Genomic DNA, 22,030 nt, shown 5'->3' with positions numbered 1-22,030 from the left:
CGGGGCGGCTGGGGAGCCCGCCGCCAGAAAATGGGGGCGAGCGGCTGACATGGGCCCTGGCAGAACAATGCAGCCGCTGCGGAGGTTGGCCCTTGCCGAAGGAAACTCACTTCTCCCAGGTTGTCCGAGGGGAGGGACACTGAAGCAATGGAAAATCCCCAGCAGTAAAGGAGAACAAAAGAAGAGGTGTTGGAAGCTGCTGTTAAAAAGAGAGAGGCTCTCTAAACCTGCCAGCTGCCAGACTTGGACAGCTTCTTTCAGGGCCTGAAAGAGGAGAGGAAGATCCCTTGGCTGACAGAAAACCACACCGCTCTGCAGGATGCAAATCCTCAGGAAGCATGGATGAAAACTGCTCCCTTACCCAGGGTACTGGAGTTTTACAGGTCACCGCAGTCCCCTCTTGGGGCATGGGGTGCAGAGCGCTGCCACTGCCAAGGGTCCTGCTCAGACTGGGGGTGTCCCTGGGCTCAGCGGAGCCCCCCGCACCGGAGCTGGCCATGAAGCCCCTCTCTGCCCCATGGCCGGGACCTGGGCTCCATACAAGCCCGTCTTTCTTTGTTTTTGCATGGATCTAGAAGTCTCTAGATTTCCTCCCCTGATTAAAAGGTGTGGCTGCTGAAGAAATTAGTTTACAGAGCCTCCAAATTCCTTACTGCCGTTGTCATAGGTCTGCAACAGGAGTATCCGTGAGGCCAGGGAGCAGGGAGGGCTGTGCTACACCGCGGCGAGGGCTCGGCGTGCTCTGGGACTGCCCAAGCCCTCTTTCTAGCAGGAGTAACTCCACAAGGACTCTGCACCTGGAGAGGAAACTTGAGGAGCAGTCCATATATGCTGGATTAAAATATCTGGTAAAAATCCCTGAAACCCACACATATCCTTCCCTGAAAAAAAAAATAAAATAAAACCTGTGATTCTGCTGCTTACTTTTCTTAGTAGTACAGCCATAATGGGTGTTTTTACTGAAACAAAAGGAAAAGTTACATTGATTTATAAATTCATTAAAATGGCAAGAGAAAAAACAGTGGCTAACTAAGTACTCCCATTGACTACCATACCTTTTGGATAAGCCCCAGAAGAATGCTGGAATAAGTGGTGAAACATTTTATTTTCTAACTTTTTAGTGGCTACCGCAAACAATGGAAAATACATGCACATACTTAGAATAACTCTACCCTTTGCAAAATGAGATCACACCTAAAAATACTTCCTCTTGTTGCTGTATAACTCCAGTTTATGATAATAGCTATTACACACATATAGTGAAGAGGAAAAAAATAGCTTCCCAAGCGCTGGATAAAAATTTGATATTGTATAGTAGAGTTTCTGCTACAGAATAAAGTTTAAAATCTGTAATGATTCATGCTATTTATTCAAATAGCAGAAGGGACAGTTCAGTTATTGCACGGACAACATGAAATAACACAGTAAAAAGCCAGGGGAGTTGAGCTATCAAATTATTGCTCAGAGACAAGAAAAGCGATGTGATGATGATGATTCTTTGAATCCAAATTGTATCAAGTATTAAGAAACAACTGCAAAATGTATCTGAATTTTAGTTTTCCACTTTGAAACAATTAGCGCTATTATTTACATCCCCACACATAAGCCCACACAGCTTGAATTTCCTGGGATATACATGTGCTATTAATTTTTAACTTTGCTATAGGATCCAAGCCTGAATCACCAGGCCCTGTCACTTTCCAGCACAAGGGTGCGTTTTGTCTGCTTGCACCAGAGACTGTTTCAGTGCCCTTGCTTCTCAAAGTGCAAAGTTATTCTTCAGGAGTTTACGTTTTACTTTTTAAAACCATCTCCTACACTTAAGTTTCGTTAGCAACTTCTGAAGTATAAGGCTTTCGCAGCTCTGTCGCCATGCTACAGATTTCATCACTGCTTGACCAGAGAAAAGAATTTTGGTTAAGCCAAAATCTTCATTTAGAGGGATTCTCTACAAGGTAGCATCATTTCTCTGCTGACTGGCACAGACCTAACAGCAAACACTATTTCTGTAACCTGAAGACGAGTAAAGTAACATTCATAGAACAGCTCAGCACTGATCTTAAGACAAGAGCAGCATTTTCTTAGGCAGTTTCTTCAATTCCACCACACACGGACAGCATCGGTTCGGATTTTGATCCCAAACTGCTAGCGAGATTCATTTCAAAGCGTGCAATGCCCTCAAAATATAGAAAAACAGACAAGAGTAAATGCATTTATTGCTGCAGGAACAGAAATAAATGCCATTTCTTTATAGAGTATGGAGCTGACCCTGCTCCCTCTTCTACCGCTGGGAGTTTTACCGCTGACTCCAGTGAAAGCACAGCCAGTCAAGTGATTTTCTAACACTTGAAGGCAATTATCTTTATTTTGGAGAACAGGAATAGCCTCCCGCTCTGGTCCAGTTCTCAGCCTGAGGCTGTAGCCCTGCCAGCACTGTTAATGTCATTGTTTGCGAAGCGTATTCCCAGTCTCGCATACACCCACGCAGGGCTCCCAGCTCCCGGCCGTGATGTCCCCCCTGCCGCATTGTTCCTGCTCCCCCTGCTTCCTCGTCTCCCGCCTCGTCCCCCCCACCATTGTCGTCCCCCTGCACCCACCCTGCATTGTTCTCACACCCGCCTGCCATCCCCACCCGGGAGGGACCTTTCCTCCCTCCCGCTCCCCGCAGCAGCTCAGGCTCCTTTCTCACCTACTTCCATATATTCCGCCGACCTGCTGGCATCCAAACATTTTCCCTTGCTGAAAGCGCATTACATAAACTATCACTATAGATTCCACAGCCCTCGTGAGCTGTGGGCTCTCTGCCTTGAGAAGCCCATTCCAAAGTCTCTTAAACAACAAGAAGGTTCTCATTTTGTTGCTCTGGACTTTAGATCAGGCTTAAAATAAGGACTGATAAAAAGTGTTATTGCATTTTCAAATAAGATATAAAAGGCTAGAGCAAAAAAAAACCTTGTCACTACAGAACAGAAATAGTAACAAGACAGAGACATAGACACAGGGATCAATACTATTACACACTGGCAATACAGATGTACAGAAACGACCAGCAGATTTAAATGGGCTCCACTGTCTAGGAAATCTTTTCTAAACTGTGCTTTTTTGCCTTCATGTATTAAAGCAAGCAGGGTTTAAAAATGTACTTCTAAAAAAAAAAAAACAAAAACAAGGCAAGGCTTGCATTTATGCAGTCAAATACTAATTGCAAAGAGGATTTCTAAAATACCTTCTTCATACATGTGTGTCTATGTCCATATATACATAAAGTACAGAAAAATTTTTATTCATGTACCAACTAAAGGATTTTTAAAATCACACAGAAACAGATTAAGTTAGCCAGCTGTCCTGTCATTATTTTGGCCACCTTGCTTTTTACTGCTCTTCCTTTTGTACATCCACAAGGTTCTTTTGAAATAGTTGTCCGTACCATGATGCATTTCTCATACAGGCATACAGGGACACGAACCACTTTTTTCCTATGATACTTCACTTTCACTACGGTACTGCTTTCAAAATGACAGATTTAGATTAGATGTAAGGAAGAAATTCTTCACCATGAGAATGGTGAAGCACTGGAACATGTTGCCCAAGGAGGTTGTAGATGCCCCATCCCTGGAAGTGTTGAAGGCCAGGTTGGATGGGGCTTTAAGTAACCTGGTCCAGGGGGAAGGGTGTCCCTGCCCACAGCAGGGGGGCTGGAACTAGATGATCTTCAAGGTCCCTTCCAACCTTAACCATTCTGTGATTCTAAGCAAAAGTCAGTCTTTGCTAATCCTTGGGAAGAAGAGCACTTATACATGCATAGCACTTACACATGAGTAGATTTAAGTATAGAAACAAAACCAAATACCTCATATAATAAATAACATATTTAGTATTTTAATACGTGAAAAACTCCTTAATTCTTACCATGGCTCATGCGATGAAAGCAATAGTATGCAAAGTCCACTCCCAGGAGCGTCAGATACCATGTCCATGGTGAGTCCCAGGGCAGTTCAAATAGTCTGTAGTTATTCCATATGTAGATGTAACTAATTAAGTCAATACTTCTGAATAAAACACTGAAATAGAAATCCAAAAAGTGTCATCAATGATTTTGCTAACTTTAATTACAGAACCTTTTTACTATATATTTACTATTCATCAGATGGGAGTCTTTCTGTAAGATATAAAACCAGTCTCCAAGTTCTGCAACCAACCTCTGTCAAGCAGCACTACCAAGTTCAGTGGAACCTCTGCTTATGGTCTACAAGGTTTTTAAAACCAACCCGCACCCACTCACCCCCTGTGTTGTGGCATCAGTCATGCTCAATGGCTGAAGCACCTGTGCTCTGCAGGTGCTATGGTTCCTGTTTTCCCAAATCTGGAAGAAACCTACCTTTGCTAATTCACGAGTCAGAAGTGACAGATGAATAGCAGCAATTATGCTCAAACGCTGATGTATGACATCAGAATACCTCGACTATTTCCATTGTAGGGAAGGGCACAGAAGGTGACAGGATTTTTGGGAGCAGTGAGGTCTTTGATCTGCTCAGCGTATCCCTTATCAGCACTTTTTACTGCTGCTGAGTTCCTGGACTACAGGGACTGAGCCATCGTCCTTGACCTAGAGCAGGTCAGTGATGAGACCAGGAGGAGAAAGAGAGTGGCTCTGGGGCAAGCAGGCCAGATCCAGCAGTAACTCTCCACAGCTGTTTAGGTCAATACCAGTTGTGGTTGTCACAGTCCCACCTCCCACCTCATGGCTGAGCTGCCTCCAAAAAAATTGCTTTGGTTTTGCTGGGTGAGTTTTTTGACAGATTGGGAAGCATTAAGCCCAGCATAAGAGAGATGAGAGGTGACTGGGGGGGCCCAGGCTTAGGTAGCTGTGAATTGGTGCCTCAGCTGCAGACTGACATGTATTTAAACTCGGAATTTTGTAGGAGAGAGCAGTCCACAGCAGCTTCCTTACATCCCTTCTTGCTACCCTCCTTTGCTGTGTTGCTGAAAATATTTGGGGGGCTGTGGTAAACTGAACTGGGGCAGCCTCTGAAAAGCTTCAAGCAGAAAAAAAGAAGGAATAGATACTATTGCAGGAAAATCACACATATCCTTTCTTTATATATCACTGAATTAAATTCATCTCAGTTCAGGGCATAAAAGTCAGATATAAGATTATCGTTAGCACCACCAATTACATACAGAAAAAATATTCTAGTTCTCAGATGTTTTGCTGCTGGTATATTTCTAGGGGGACGTGGAGGAGGTGGACCTTTGCGCAAAGTGGAGAAAGATTTTAGAAATCTATAAAGCGTATTCATGGTTGAAAGATAACTGAGGGATTCAGACTGAAGGAACTTCAAATGAAGGTTGCAAACGACATACGTGCAAGACATTACTTGAATAGAGGTGGTAACAAACTGCACATTGGTGTCAGTTTTTCAAAACCTCAGCTGAAGGACTGTCACAGACCAACATCTCTCACTTTAGTATCACCTGAAACTTCACTCTGCATTGAAGATGCAGGGAATTTGTGGATGTCCCATCCCTGGCAGTGTTCAAGGTCAGGTTGGATGGGGCTTTGAGCAACCTGCTCAAGTGGGAGGTGTCCCTACCCATGGCAGGGAGGTTGGAGCTAGATGATCTCAAGGTCCCTTCCAACCCAAACCATTCTGATTCTATGATTGAAATCAACTAAAAGTGTCTCCATGCGTCTTTCCATGTCTGCTCATTCTTCTCTCAGTGCCACTTCCCAGTGGTACTTCTTCTCAAACCCTGCCTCACTTTTTTTCCTTTTTTTTCCAGCTAGATTACTTTTGCTAGAATTTACGGCATGGCCCCAAAAATACTTGATTGAAATCAACTAAAAGTGTCTCCATGCGTCTTTCCATGTCTGCTCATTCTTCTCTCAGTGCCACTTCTCAGTGGTACTTCTTCTCAAACGCTGCCCCATTTTTTTTTCATTTTTTTTTCCAGCTAGATTACTTTTGATATAATTTACAGCATGGCCCCCAAAATACTTGAACTTGCAAAACTAAAGAAGGACATATTATACTCCTCCTCCTCCAAAGCCTTGTTTCACACACCTGGAAGACATCCCTGAAAACAGTCCGGCCATGTCCTGCCCTTTTGGGTAGCTGCACTGAAACAAGAGGGAACCACAGCAAATACGGCTGTTTCAGCTTGCGAATCGTTCCCCGCGCTATGACTGAACTTTGTGGTCGCTTCATATTTTTGCAGAGACATTCATTCAGAGATTTTATACTTCTAGCATTAGCACCTCTTTCCATAAGGGTATTTTGAATAAGGCTAGAGGGAACCATCTTGAGCTTCTGTGCTGTTAGTTTCTCTATTAACGAGGAACAAAATCAGCTGAAAATCCCAAGCTCCCAACACTAGCCTGCAAGCAGAACAGCATCACATCCACCATTTTATTCTGAAAATCTGAAGCATTACAAGTTGTTGCTGCTGGGGAAGAAGTGAACTAATATCTCTTCCACAGCCAGCTGCCACATCTTACCTGTAACTCATTTCTACCTTTACTACAATCACAGCAGTTTTTCTCTTAAACAAAATAAAAAATACAACAAAACCCATGAATTTTCATTTCAGCAGCTGGCAGACAAAGAATTTCTCTTGACTAGCAATGACAGGTGTATCTACCACTTCAAAAACAACTTAGCTATGCCCAGAAGTTGTACCATACACACCTGGAACATGTTTAATTTTCATAAGAGCTGTGTTCTATAAATATTTTTAGAGAAGACTATATGTGTCCAACCAGATTGTTGCAATTCACCTCACGAGGCATCTGTAAAGTTTGGTATAAATTCTCAATCCCTGTCGCAACAGGTCAGAAAGGAGCTGATATTATTCAAACACAAAGAAATTGGCATTTTTTTCACATCTTTTCAATGACCAGGAAATTTAAAACACCTCTTGCAACACAGAGTATCAGTTATTATTAGGTACTGTTTTCTTACTTTATTCTTTTGCTTTTATTAACATCTAATGCCTTAAGATATGTGAACTAGTACATTTCCTCCATTTTTGATCGGCTTGCACTGTTTCACCCTCGAGTCTTTTTTTTTTTTCCACACGCTGAGGCCAAGGTGTAAAACTTGAGCTAACCCTGCAACACATTTTTTATATATGTAATTTGCTGTGCATTCTTTCCTTCATGCTTGAACCACATCTCTAAAGCACATAACACTAGCTGATTACTGTAATTAATTTAGAGTAATCCATCATATTACTATACAATGCTGGAGTAAGAAGAGTTGCTTAGCTCTGTATTTTTTTAAAAAATTTACAGTGTGATAGATAGGAAAGTCCAGAGCTTGCATTCAGTTACCATTCTGAAAGTTCACTTGGAGTTTTAAAGGCTTATATTGCCCCTTTTTTTCTCCCTCAAGTTCCATTTTCACTTCTTGATAATACTGAAGAGAACTTAAGAAAACTCATTTAAATGTTAGGTTTTAACCATAAATATGACAGAAGCGGATAGGTAAGACTTTTTTCATCTAGTCCAGTCCTCTGCATAAGGAGTAATAAATCCTAGAACAGACAAACTATATAGAAAACCTTATTATATACATTGCATAGATTTATCTTCTTGGATTTTGAACACTTCGGCTGAAAATTTTCTTATTATGCGCAAAGTGTGCACTTAAGCAACAGTTTTGACTTTGAAAAAAGACTTCTGGCCTCCTTGTTTCTAAAGTCCATACATACTCTACTCAAAGGTGATAATATTTGTTTTAATAAACTATTCCCCCTCTTCTCCTTCCACTGGGTCAGATTATCACTTCCTCTAATTAAAGAAGCCCAGGAATGAAATTCTGGGAGATGAACTCTCCATGTGGGAATGAAGATCTACTGTTGGTAGATCCCTATGGGATAATGAACAAGGGAAAAGGTAGAGGAAAGTCAATTGGAAGAGAAGGCAGCTGCTCATTTCAAAGAATACAAGGTCCTGTTTAGCTTCTTCCAACTCACAAATTAGCTTTAGAGCCTGAAACCAAAGTTTTAGGAGACCTTTTCCACGGTGCTCCAGTCACTGAAAGTGAACAGGGTCAGAGACAGTAGCTGTTGTCTCTCTTCCGAGCATGGAAGAGGATCTGCGTATAGCGAGTGAAGACCCCAAGGAAATCGCCTCGGCTCTCACCACGACTGCAGTCACCACCTCACATCACACTGAGAATCGACCTGGGGCCCCTGAGCTAAAAACACAGCTCTACAGCTGGACCCACAAAAGCCCATCTCTCAAGGGCTCTGACAGACTTGCATCCTTGGAGGTCAGACACAGAGCGAAACATGGTACGACACCCTGGTCATAAGGTTATATTATCATTAAAAATAGTGAGATATTATTAATACAGCTTCCCTGGGTTAAATAAATTCCGTTTTCCTAGCCTGATTCAAACTACACCAACGTAAAGTTTCAAAATGTTGAACAAAGGCAGACACTCCTCAACAATTTCAAATTATGCAAACCATGTATGTAACAGCAGGATACATGAATAATTAAATGCTCTATAAGCCTTTGTTTCAGAGGGGAAAGCATAAGGATTTCCATTTCCAAGGATACTCATGGAGCTTTCTTTTCCAGATGAAAAACTGGCTCCAGTCTCAATTGAAATAAACATTTTGATAACATGATTTCAGTAAAGAGGAGAAGGGGGGAGGAGGTAGAGGAGCCTTGAGAAAAGGTCCATTTGCAAAACAAAGCAAACCTCCTGCAACTGAAATCCCCTTTTATTTCCTGTACAGGTGCCAGGTCTTGAACAGACACCCAATTTATTACCTTGTCAGCTGACTTATTAGGGTTGACACAAATCGAGCTGAAATATGTCTGACATACTGCAGTCAAGGCTTTTTTCACGCTTTAGCACAAAGCCAAACTTTCCACAAGGTGGAGAGAAAGAGAGAGGGAGCTGTGGGAGTTCTATTCCCTGTTTTCTATCATCAAGATGAATATGATCCTCTCCCATTCTTAATATGCAAAACCAGTCATGAAACAACCCAAGGCTAAAAAATAATTCACCAGAATGATACAGCTGGGAAATGATTATCAGGCTCTGGAAAGCCCTTGATTACAGGAAATAGCACCTACATTTTGAGAAAATGTTCCCAACAGACACAAAAGCTGAATCAAAGCCTCTCCTCTTCCCCAGTATGGCTTTCTTCTCTAGAATTTTAGTCTAAATAATGCAAATCCCCAATTTTTCTCAAGTAGAAAATAATATCAAATTCAAAATGAAGGAAATGGAGGTGAGTTTTGTGTCCCTACATTTTGAGTTTTGTGTCCCCTGCACTGTGTAACATTTTGTCTGACAGAGCTGACCTTTTCTTCACCAAACCTATTCTTGTTGCACTTTTTAACCTCTAATTTAAGACACTAATATTAATTTACAGTAATGGGTGAAATAAATGAAACAACAGGGTTTGGAACGAAAAGAATGAAAGTCAGCATTACGCTTTTCTATATAATTCAAGTCACTTGTTGTTTACCTTTTCTCTTTCATAGGCAAATAAGCAATCAATTAAAAATGCAGCACAACTTAAATATTTTCATGGCAATTTCCACTGTCTCTAGCGCTATAATCCATAGCAGTAACATATTTTGCCCTAAGTCTCTGCAAGGTTTTCTGGTAAATTTAATTACATGTGAACTTTTACAAATCTTAATTTAAAAGCTTCAGTACAGCTGAGCTGCTGGCATTGTAGCTTACTCTTCTTCTTTCATAGGAATGGAAGTAGTGTTTCTCCAGACCTCTTCATATCTGCCCAGCACACTGGTCAGTAAATTCTGTTCCGGTGACTTCAGGACATACACTACTGGGAGATTTCAGAACATTATCTTCTGTGAGGCAACAGAACTGACTTTTCAATGTTTGCGTATGGTGCACCCAGCACCATATAACATAATGCAAATGCCTACTTAGCACCTTTCTCCAGTGGACCTGATTTTGATCTCTCCTGCTTGGTTGTTCCACTGAAGTCAGCAAACTTGCATTGCAATTTAAAATAGATTAGGAACAAGACGGTAATCTTCTCCAAGGTCACATATAAAGTAATGAGGAAAGAGAAAAGGACATTTTATTCAACTCAAATCAGTTCTGAATTTATCTAAACAAAGGTACTGGTACCAGATGACTGTTCCTATGGTAAATAATAAAACAGTGAAATACCTTCAGTAGTACCACATCAAGTGATGAAATGAGGTAAAATATTTACATGAGAATTTCTATTGAACTGCTTTGGTCATACTTCTGAACTTTTAAAATGATAGTACGATTTTGTCCAAGATATGCACATGGTGAAAGTCTGTTCTTTTCAGATCTGTAGCACTGATTTACAGAATCATTAAAAAACATTTTTCACCAATTTCTGTATCTTCTCGGTATTGACCCAGGAAACTAGGTAGGCCAGCTGTAAAAATGCTACCCCTGTGCTCCATCTAGTGGAATCCTGATTTAAGCTTAATACATCTTTTAGCAGAGAAGTGCTTCAGTCAGAAGGGTACTCTACGCAGAAGCAGTTCCTGAGAGTTTTTCAAAACACATACATACTAACACAATTTATCTTAAAACAAAATACAGAAACACGGAATAAAAACCTACACATGTAGTGGGTCTGAGAAATTGGTATATTTTGTGAGCTACAAAGACTACTGAACTTAATTAATAACATACTTCCAATAAGGGTAAGCTCAGTTCACAGTCTGTACTTTCACAGAAGAGCACAAGTATATTTGAGAACGAACACTGACAGCTTGTCTTTGTTTCTAGAGACATGGCAGGTGCAAAGCCAGGCTCTGGGACTCATGAACGGGCGAACACCGAGCCATTTACTGGCCCCACTGTATAGAAAAAGGCAATGATGCAATACTAAGGATGTACAAAAATATGCATTCTGCAAACAGCTGTGTCTGCGTAAGAGGCTACAAGCCAGAAGAGGAACTGGCTCCCTGACAGGCTTGTGTGAAATACAGCAATCTCTAGGTAGGGACTACCAGTTGTTTCAGTCAATTAGTTTGAGAACATCCTGACTCTCCCAAGTCTCTCTCCCAAATTCTTCTTTTAAATGCTTAGTAGCTTACACGTCATTTCATTGGAAACTCTAGAGTTTTAAACCCCAGCTCAGAGCTTTCCTCAGTCATCACCACAAAGCACCACTCCCTGCACGCCAGGCTGTCAGAGCTGCTCACTGGTACTCCTGCGCTCTCCCAGCAGCTCTGCCCACACGGGTGCTCTCCAGCCTGCTTCACACTAAAACGAACCAGGTTAACAAAATCCTACAGTTGACACCACCAAAGGCGATGCTGCTGATACGTCTGGGAAGGACTCGCCACCGAGAGAAGCAGAGACAGTACCAGGGGACGGGGGAGGTGGTGATGAACACCTGACAGGGGACAGGGAGCACCAGCTTCTTTACGGGGCACAGCTGGATTGGGACTTGCCTAAGGTCACAGCAGGATTTACACCACATTTCTAAAACTGTGTTTAACTGATGCAGTGAGAAGACAGTAATTCTTGAGTGGATTAATTATCCTAACTTTTTACTGATTTCGTTCCACTAAATTCAGCAATGACAAAACAGATAAAAACCCCACTAATTAGATCAAACAAAGATTGTTCACATAGACAGTCACTGCCATGAGCTTAAGTGAACTGAATCAAAAAATCCCCTTCCAGAGTCAGGTTTGACTGCTGAAAATGCTACCAGCTCCTGCAGCACAGCACAACACCCTTCTTGAAACTGCTTCTTCTACTCTGACTGCTTTACCTACAGGAGATTAGTGAGTTATTTCAAAACCTGTTCTGAGAGCTGTGAGGGCCATGACCTCTGGCAAAACGCGGAACAGTTAACAGTCTATACCGGACAGTGCAGCCAGGAGGGTACCCTCAGGAAATATGTAACTACTTGGAGAGTGGGAGGAATGGTAAGGTGAGTAGATTCTGTCTCTTCAGGGTTGTTATCTATTAAAATTCTGGGTTTTGGAAACAGGTAGTGTCTTAAAATTGCCACAGCTAGCTGCCGCCCACATAGTCATGACTGCAGGTTCAGTAGAATCCTAGTCTGGAGCCTGACAACTCTTGGCTGCCACATTCCCACTCACCTGCCTGTCTCTCTGCCTTAAGTAATTACCTTATTGCTCCCCAAGTGAACTGAAGTAACTCCACATGGGATCAGACGAGCGCCTGAACCAACGCGAGAGAAAGGGAGGGCTACGTAAACGAGTCCAGGAAGGGCAGAAGTGCAGTAGCCACAAGTTAGGTTGGTTTAGGGGCATGGCACAGCAGCTTTACTTGCCATTTAGCCAGGTTAAGTGATTACCTTTCCAGTTTGGCCCCATCTGCTCATCCCTGCCAGGAGTGTGGTGGTTACCAGCCCTCAGACCTGCCAGCACAATTGCATGTGTAGCTGCTCCCTGACCTGGCTCTGTCAAAATGAATGCAGCTGAGCTTAAACACCTCTTTTATAGTTCTTGGGGGCCTTTTGTTTCTGCTTTTAGCCAGATCACTTTGTCAGGACCAGGTTAGGGAGCAATTAAATGTGCGGTTATGTTGGCAGATCTGAGGAGGCAGCTGGATCAGAAGCAACACATCTAGCCATGCTCTAAATAAACATCTCTCCAAAGCCTTAGTCAAACAGATGTGGAGAAAAAAATGCACCTAACAAGTCTTGAAGTGAAAATAGAATTTATGAGGAACAACATGTATCAAATTTTCTTCTAAGAGATAAAATCGCTGATTTATGAGATTATTATTTTCTCTAGTCATACATGAAGCATCTAGTAGATATTTCAGGAAACCAGGACATACTTTACATGGATAAAGCGAGGCAGGCAAGTATTTTGTATTCTGTCAGGACACTGCCAGATCCACAAGGTTGTGAACTGCTTGCACCAACCTGAACCGAGTGTACTCTAACCAGCTCTGCTGTTTGCTGCCATTAAAAATTGAAAACTTCTGGTTTCAGATTGCAATTTTCCACGTTTTAAAGAGGATAACTCAGTAATGCTACAAATTGAGTATTTGTTGTCCTGCAACCCTACCTGCTTTTTTCCAAGCCCATTTCTTGTACTAGCACAAGATTTTCCACAGCCAGAGTAAGAACTGATGGAGGTTAACATGACAAGGGGTGCCGGACCTGCTTCCTGGGCCACTTCCTCACAAGGCAACACAAATGCTAGTGCAGGGAAAAGAGGAGAGAAGGTGCAGAGGCAGGAATGAGCAACCAGAAGTACAAGCCAGTTAAAGGTGCTGCATTTGACAGCAGTGCTGGTCTAAAATGTACATGAAACTGCCTCTTCAATCTAACTTTTGGAAAAATATTATTTAAAATCTAGATGATGTACAAAAGTGTGAATACGCCAGTCTACAGCAGAAACAGGACTTGTACTCCTTTGATTCAATCATTGCTGATATGGAGATATCTTAGGATGCATAATAGCAGGAACTAAAGAAAAAAAGCATTTTCTCATGCCTTTCTGATGTTCGAGAACACTTCAGAAAACTCTCATCTCCTCCGTTTCAAAAACCCAAGTAAACAACATATACAAATTGTAACGTTTTCTTTTGAAATGGAATTTCTTGCTGACTTGACTGACAAAATTTTGTTGGACATATATGTATATACATACACTCACACACTCTATGACTACGTTGCAGAGTTGAATGCTAAAATGGGCAGTTGAGCATGCCCATAAAGAACGGAGGCTTTCCCAACTAGTTTAAAAATGTACCTACCTCAGTTATCCCCCAAACACTTTTTGATTTATGTTCTGCTGCTTTAAAAAATGAAATGGGCTAATATGAAATAATACACATACTTGTATAGTGGATATTTATACCCAAAATAAACTTTCTCCTGGGAGAATATTTTTAAAGCAGCATTTCAAGTCTCCTGGCAATGGCTAGTTAGAAAAGTTATTTATTTATTTAGAATAAAAGTTCTCAGAAATTTTTTAACCAACAACATTTAGGATGCTAGCAGTAAGCCTGGTAATTCAAGTTTCTTCCCCCCAAATTACTTTTCATTGCATAAAAAAAATAGTATTCACGCATGCAGAATGCATAGTATGCATTAAGGCAAAGAAAATTATATTTAACAAATGTATGGGCTATTTACAAGGGACTATATGCAAAGCATTTCAACTTACTACATGCTGTTGAGTCTAATAAGCCTGAAAACAAAACACATTGCCTCGTCCGATTAAACTTTTCCTCTTGCACCTACATTTTTAATATTTGGCACACAAATATCAAGTATTTATGATTTGCATTTTCTCCAACAATGAAGTAAGAAACACTGAATGAATACTGTTTTCCCTGAAGACATGTTATACAGGCTGTGAAATGGAAAAACATACTTAGAGGCTGAATATGGTCTGTGACTCCTAATTTTTTCATTAAATGTAAAGACCTCTTTGCAATGATGCATCTGAAGCTTCGTTCTAACTAATACACTGAAGCCCACCATTTTAGATCCAACCACAGATTTTTTAAGGAAGTGGCAAACCATTGCTGCTAGTTGAGAAAATGAAAATTAGTCCCTGGGAGAGGATACAATCAATGGTGTGTTAATCTAACCTTCAGCTGTTAATGATTTGCACCACTATTTCCCCTGATGCTGTGGGTTCTGCTGAAATATTGTTTTAGCATTCCCTACCTTTTTTTCTGCCTGAAAGGGAAAGACTGAAGTGAAAATCTTAGCAACAGATTTTGCATGTGCTTTTCTTTCTTTTCTCTTTTTTTTTTTTTGCTGACCCAGTTCCTTCACACCATGGAAGCAGAGGACAGAAGGGTAAACTTATGTTCCGTTTCTTCAGTTCAAGCCTTTTTAGCCAGTTTATTATTCACAACTCCTCTTACTTAGAAGTGTTACACTAAGCAGTCATGATTAGAATTCTGACATTAACATGCAATTAAATAATTCCAAAACTGTGTATTTTGCCTGCTTTTTCACATTCAGGTGGAAAGTTAAAAGCTTTACAGAACTCTTCTTTTTTTTTGAAAAGAACTGCTAAGGAGGGTCATGTATTTCCAGCCATGAGAGCTGCATAAGCGACCTGGAAGAGACTTCTTGTGCTGATGTAGCAATGAGTAACTGTACCCATCCCGCAGATGCATCTAATCCTGTGAAGTTTGTGTCGTTAAAGATCATTTGGTTCCCTCAGCGGAAACAACCTTGCAAAATAATTCTTATCCGGGAGAAAACTGCAGAGTCCACAAGCCAAAATCTGCAGCAAGGTACTGAGTGCCAAAATAATAAAAGTACTCAGCACCTTGCGAAGCTGTGTTCCACACATGCCACGCTAGTTTTCTTAGCGAGCATTTCTTCCAGGAACAAGTGCATCTGAAGCATTTTAGCATTCTTAAAACAAAGCCAAAAGGCCTCGCAAAACTGACTTTACATGTATCTCATTCCCCTTGTTTAACTTAATCAGTCCTGAATATTCCAGATGAAAAAAAAAAAAAAGGCAGGGTAAACCTGTGAAGTGTAAGACTGTCTAGAAAATTTAGGTTAAGTTAAAGGGTGATATGTAAAAGGTCAGTGTCAGGAGGACAGAGTCAGGCTCTTCTCAGTAACGTCCAACAATAGGACAAGGGGCAACGGGTGCAAGCAGGAACATAGGAGGTTCCACAAAAATATAGACTTTTTCACTGTGAGGGTGCCAGAGCACTGGCAGAGGCTGCCCAGGGAGGGTGTGGAGTCTCCTTCTCTGGAGACATTAAAAACCCACCTGGACACGTTCCTGTGTGACCTGCTCTGGGTGATCCTGCTCTGGTGCGGGGGTTGGACTAGGTGATCTTTCGAGGAGGTCCCTTCCACTACTCACTCGAAGGGATACTTTTTTTGTTGCTGTGCTCTTTTAACATCTTTTAGCAAAACAATGGGTTATAGAAGTAGATTTCCACTAAAATTTGTAATGACAAAAACCAGGGATCTCTAAGTAACAAAGAACATTTCATAGACTCAAATTATTTGAGGACGACCAAATGTACAATCTATGTATTTCTATGTGGTCAAATCTAAGAACATACTGCCTATGAATGAGGAATGCAAACCACAGAATCTAAAAAAAATATTTGGGAATGAAGGATGGCTCAAAGGACCTGGGATACATAAAGGGAGGAACAACAAGTAGAAATAGAGAACAAATGACTTCATTATTTGGCACTGAGGAAGTAATTTCTGAAATACAGAGAGCACTCAAGACAGCAACATCAAGTAGGCTGAAAAACTGCAGAGGATTCAGAAAAAAAGACAGTGGGAATAATTGAAAGACTTGAAAATACATCATATAGTTAAATTCAAATAATAGGAACTTTTCTTCATGTAATGAACAGATTATCTGCAATTTGATGTTTATCTGTAAACTCATGCACAGGGAATAGAAATGTAATGCCATTTTAACAGAAAAAAACTTAATAAAATCTATCATCTGGAAGCTCCTATCATGCAAAGGCAGATCTAAAACATGATATTTTTCAGAAGTAATTAGAGGTCCTGAAAAGCACTTTGAGCAATTTATATGAACAATTTGCTGGATTCCTGGTTACTGGATATTTAGTAATCCACAGTGGCTATTTCTTTAAAATACAATTCTGTTCACCGTGACCTTCAGCTAAATCTTATGGCCCCAATATTGGAGAGCAGATTAGATAGTCAGGTTTGCAACAATTCTCTCGGGCGTTAAAATCTACTCAAGTCAAACTCAGGATTATGACTGAGTTCAAAGAACTTTGGATCACATGGATACACAAAATTTTATCAATTTGGTTATAAGCACACCATTTTATTTTTAAAGGCTGGTGAAAATAATGGACTTGTTTTAGTTTGTTGGGTTTGTTTTCTTCTTTCTGAAGATTAATAACAGAAAATTCAGATTTTAAAATACAGTCTAACATAAGATATGCTCAAGTCAGTTGAAGTGCCAGAATCAGCAAAAGCTGAAAGTCAAGAGCAAATATAGATGAATAAAACTGAAGCTGGAGAATATCCTGCAAGTGCCATATTTAGCCTTGCAGATTAGAAAGACATTTACACGCTTTATGCAACTTCATTTTTGCAAAGATCTAGAGGCCTTGTTTGATCATTTTGAGTTACCAATAACAACTTTGATATATAATTCTCTTTTCTTCCTTCTTAGTTATTAAAGAGCATACTTATGCTAATATAACACACATACTTACTCTGGCAGTCGAGACAGGATACCTAAAGAAAGAGAACTTATGCCATCATTGATCCGGCCTGCCAGCTCACGCTTCTGAATCCAGCTGACAGCAAACTCCAGCCCAATAAAAACAATGAAGAATGGAATACTCTGAAAAACAGTTTGAAGAAAAGAAGTCACAACGCAAATAGGTGCACCTTTCCTAGCGGCAGTATATGGCACACAGATCAACCAAGGCTACAACTTAATCCACAAGACCAGCACAAATCCTGTGCACTATATATCCAGTGCACTTCTATAATTTCTTTTCTGTTTTCTTCACATAAATTGTTAAATGGCGTCAAAACAAAACACAAAAGTCTTTCCAAACTCATATTTCTCACATCCAAGTGAATCAGTGAAACCAGTAACATTTACGGTCTCTTCTAACCTGAGGTAAAACAAAATCTGCTTTCGGTTTCCAAATGTGTTCAGCCACTGAATTTGACATCTGACAATATTATCTGAAAGACATAGTAAAGTGAGTTCCTTTCTACTCTGCATTTCTTTTGCCACGTTTTTTGCTGCAGACAACAGTTTTTATGTTTTCAACAGAGAACCTAGTAACTATGAGCCCATTCCAATTTGGGCTGTACAAAATCTTCTCTTTCCAGACCAAGTAGCAATGAAACAATGTTCCCTTTTTTCTTCTGGGTTGTACAAACTGCAAAATAATTTTCTGCCCTTCTGAAGAAAAGTATAACGATGAGTGAGACTGAAACATTTCTCACTCACAACACTGCTGCCGTATAGGATTCGATTCACTGCTGTCCATCTTCTGTCCCAGATCAACTGGCAAGTCGAAAATGCACAACAGCAGCAGCCAGAAGAGAAAGGTGTGGCTGTGAGTAGTGGTAGGACTGGTAACATTATTGTGGCACCATCATTTTTCACCAGTGGAGAACAGCTGTTCTCAAATTTTCACCAGCGCAAGCAAGAAAAAAGGATTGCATAACAGTTATTGGTCAAGCATGTACTATTTTACAGACACTGGAGTCCTAACAGTCCCTGCACTTCACGGATTGAAGGAATGACACAACAGTGGCAGCACATCTTCCCCTGCCACCAAAATCTGGAAGGCCTATGAAAAGGCAAATAGGAAGGAGCTTCTGTACTTGCATCAGATTTCTGTGCACGGGAATGTTCCTTCAACTGCCTCCCTCACTCCGCAGAAAACTTTTATGTGACCTTAGAGAAATTCAGACACCTCCTTCTCAGTGGTGGTAAGGCATAACATTTTCACCATGTTTTGCAGGGCAAGAGAAATGCAAGACCAGCGAGACTGTCGGCACCTTCATGGGAGGCATCGCACTGCCTAACTTGTCCCATTAGGCTTCTGCTGCCTCCACCAAGCGAGAAGAAAACACACACAAATCCACAGACTGAAACCCTCCAAAGTGAACTGCTGAAGAAGAGAGGCTGCTCCCGCCTCTACGACTTTTTAATGGAAGAAGCATGTTGCCTCTGCAAACGCCATTGCATTTTGGAGGGTGCTCATTTTTGTTGCCAAGTGAGATATGATCCGGGAATTCCTACCAGGCTGGGACACTAAAAAGACTAAGATGGATATAGACCAGATTGCTCAGTCAGAGAAGAATTGGATGATTCAAACCATGCAAGCAGCAAGAGATTTATAGCATCTAGCAAATGTGAAAGTTCATAAACTTCAGCAGCTCAGGGTTAGGTTACAATAACAGATGAACAGAGATTAATATCAACATGGCACTTTTTAAGCTGGATGCCTAGCTTGCTCTTTAACAGCTTTTTAGGTATCTAAAAGCCTGTTTGGGAGACTTCTTAACTGATGATATAAAAAACTTTGAAAGCAAAGGAAGATCTATGGATAAAGCCCAAACATCACCCAAGAAAACCAATCTGGAAAATTTTTGCATATTCTAAATCCATAAAAAAGAAATAAAAACCAAATCCCACAACCTTCCATTTGAAGCCATTGAAATATTCTAGGAAATTTTAAATACTCCTTGTTTTGCTCTAACTGCTTCATTTCTAAGTAGACAAAACTTTTAATGTACTTTTCTTAATTTATGTAATTAAAGAACAGATTACTAACTTATCAAACAAAGGTTGATGACCACAGCTGTACATTCCAGAAGAGATAAAAAGGGTCTTAGTAAGAACACCTAAGAAGCACTTGACCACATTAGGAGCCAGGTCTAGCACAGACTGCAGGCAGTTTGAAGTTACGCAATGGCAGAAGTGGCACAGCTAATTGAATGGTATCAGGACCCCAAAAAAGTGGAATGTTTTATTTATGAAATTAAAACAATGCATAGGAGATATACAATGCTTGTATTCTATGCAGCAATTCACTTTACTAGAAACCCCTGAAACAGTTAAAATTCTTGACTTTATACTAATACGCTCTAATATAACTTCTTTCCCATTGACTTCATTAAATATTTTCTTCCTACTGTGAAGCTGTGAGACAGCCAAGCACTTGACAACAGTTTTTGACTCGCAAATAGGGAGTGTCATAGCAAGGAGAGAAACATTCAGACAGCCTTAAGCTCCTGCCCATCAAGGAGCTTGCAAAAGGAAAGATTTATGGCATACATCCTTACTATCTAAAAAATTACTGCCTCTCTCCTGTGCACCCGCATCAGGCTTGGTCCAAAGCAGATCAAAGGGATCAATGATGTCAGGAGTAGTATGTATTATTTATGTGTCCATAACACCTAACGGTTATTGTCATGGAGCAGGATCGTACAGCTTTAGATGCCATGTAAACAGAAGGAAAAGGCAGTCCCTGTCCCAAATAGCCAACAGTCTAAGGATGACATGTAAGACTGCAGAAGGATAATGCAAATAATTCAGGAAAAAAGTAGAGAGTCAGTAAGACAGACAATAGTCTCACTAGTCTAACCATTACTTTCCTTTTCTCCTTTTTCGTTTCACTTAAAACGACAATGAAGACATTTACAGAAGTCATTGAGGATAAGTAGCTCAGCAGAGGTTTTCAAGGATTGCCCTGACAAAAGAAATGGCACAAAGTTAAGAAACAGCTACTGCTGGCATCAAAGGTCACAGGCAGAAGCTGGATCTTTTTGATAGCTTCTGGTCTTTAAATGTTTCCCCTGCACACAGACTGTTGCCAGTTTCTTTCTCTTCACCCATCACCAGAAATACCTAATGGAGATTTGCATTAGCTGGTGGTTTTCTTGAATAACTGATCCCTAACTTAGAAGTCTTAGTCTGAGCACCAAGTAAGAGGGGTTCCCTTGTAGGTAACCAACTCCTAGAGAATGCAAAGGACTGTTAAAAATCAGTCGCTGCTTCACATAGTTGCAAAAAATAATATTCCAAGTTGAAACTCGGCATAAATTCAAGGGGTTATTGCAAGTCTAGAAACAGTTTCTGTTTTCTTAAAGTCCCAGGTCCTTATAACTTAAGAATCTCAACTTTCACGTAAAACTAAATATGAAGGTTCTGTGCCTCATTATTTAGAAGCAAAGCCTGAAATGTGAATTGAGTGTAAATGTGAACTTAATCTTTAGGGTCTCAAATGCAGGAAGTAAATAGGAAAAAAAAAAAAAGTGATTACTGAATTTAAAGCTTTCATTTTGGGCCTCTCAGCAGAAGGACTAGTGCTCTCTCTTCCCGAGTCTGACTCATGAAAAGTCTTTACTGAGCACAAGCGATAATTTCAGAACACGGCAAGCAGCAAAGTGAAGTTGTTGTTCGTGAAAACTATATTCGGCAAGAAAAAAGCAATGCTCCATCTGCCCATCTGTTGATTATGAGAGAATCAAAAAAAACCCGAGCAGATCATAATCTTATATCCACAGCAAAGGGCGTGCTTGTGAAAGGACAGGGTAAGCACCAGTACTCATTGTAAGAGTCAGCATGTGCCCTGGAGAAAGAAAATTGACATGCTTTCTCTTCTCTTCCTAGAAATAAGGGAAAAATCAAGGTTTTCACATTCAGCATGACAAAAGCTTGCATAAAATAAATTCTGTGATCAAGGTCCAGAACTTTGGAGATTAGGTTAAATGGTGATTTTCCCTTGGGCACTCCTGCAGAGCTCTGCCACTAGTCACCGATACCTGATCAGCTTATGTTTTAAATGGGACTTGGGGACTTCACATACAGCTCTGCCAACACACAGAGCACAATGCAGGGAACAGGAGCTGTCCTGCCTCTGAAAAATGAAGTCATGTAACCACAGTACATCACCCAAGTTAAGCTAAAATACTGCATTCTCAGAATCAAAAGCTGCTTCACCCACTGCTGTCATTTGCTGCCCAGATGTAAGAACACAGCTGACTCTAGCTCAAGGAAACTATTCCTATCAATTGCATATATTTTATAAATCACCAAAGTGTCCAATTTTGCAGGTCACTAAAAACATGAATAGTTGAGTCAACTAAGAGGTTCTGCCACTTATCTAATGTTGGAAGGTGCATATTCCTTCAGCTGTAGCCATGTGATCTATATACTAGAAACAGCCTCATCCACCTGACGCACATGAAAGACCTAAATCCCGCTCCTACTTGGTGTCCAGAAAAAAACATCACAGAAACATGGTTTAGGAGACAGTAATGTAATCAGGAATTTGTTTCACAGCTTTCAGAGTGATTTATTTGAGCTGAAGCCTTCATTTATTACCAGCTCTACACTAGAAATACTTCTGTTCCATGCTCGGTTGAGCCCAGGCATCTACTTCTGCATTTCTCGAGGGGTTACCATTCTAAGTCCCCCTGGAATGGCTCACTGGGTCAACCCTAAATTCTGAACCTAGTAGATGTGCTGTTCTTGCAATTGTTCCTTAAACAGTGCAAGAGAAGCTGACAGATCAGTAGGTCA

At 40.7% G+C, this 22,030-nt stretch overlaps 1 protein-coding gene across 1 annotated transcript in view; it reads right to left on the bottom strand.

Annotated features, from left to right (window-relative positions):
- AGMO (alkylglycerol monooxygenase) overlaps nucleotides 1-21,790 on the bottom strand; it is a gene marked incomplete at both ends in the record, with an annotated part of 107,069 nt that extends 85,279 nt beyond the window's left edge. Inside the window, 3 exons of the mRNA XM_009869935.1 lie at nucleotides 3,910-4,061; nucleotides 17,187-17,317; nucleotides 21,762-21,790. Coding sequence (XP_009868237.1) covers nucleotides 3,910-4,061; nucleotides 17,187-17,317; nucleotides 21,762-21,790 — 312 coding nt within the window. The remainder of the gene's footprint in view (nucleotides 1-3,909; nucleotides 4,062-17,186; nucleotides 17,318-21,761) is intronic.
- Between the last annotated feature and the right edge of the window lie 240 nt (nucleotides 21,791-22,030).

This window comes from Apaloderma vittatum, unplaced genomic scaffold, assembly GCF_000703405.1.
Source record: "Apaloderma vittatum isolate BGI_N311 unplaced genomic scaffold, ASM70340v1 scaffold5105, whole genome shotgun sequence".
NCBI lineage: Eukaryota > Metazoa > Chordata > Aves > Trogoniformes > Trogonidae > Apaloderma > Apaloderma vittatum.
This window is presented reverse-complemented; position numbering and strand designations above follow the sequence as displayed.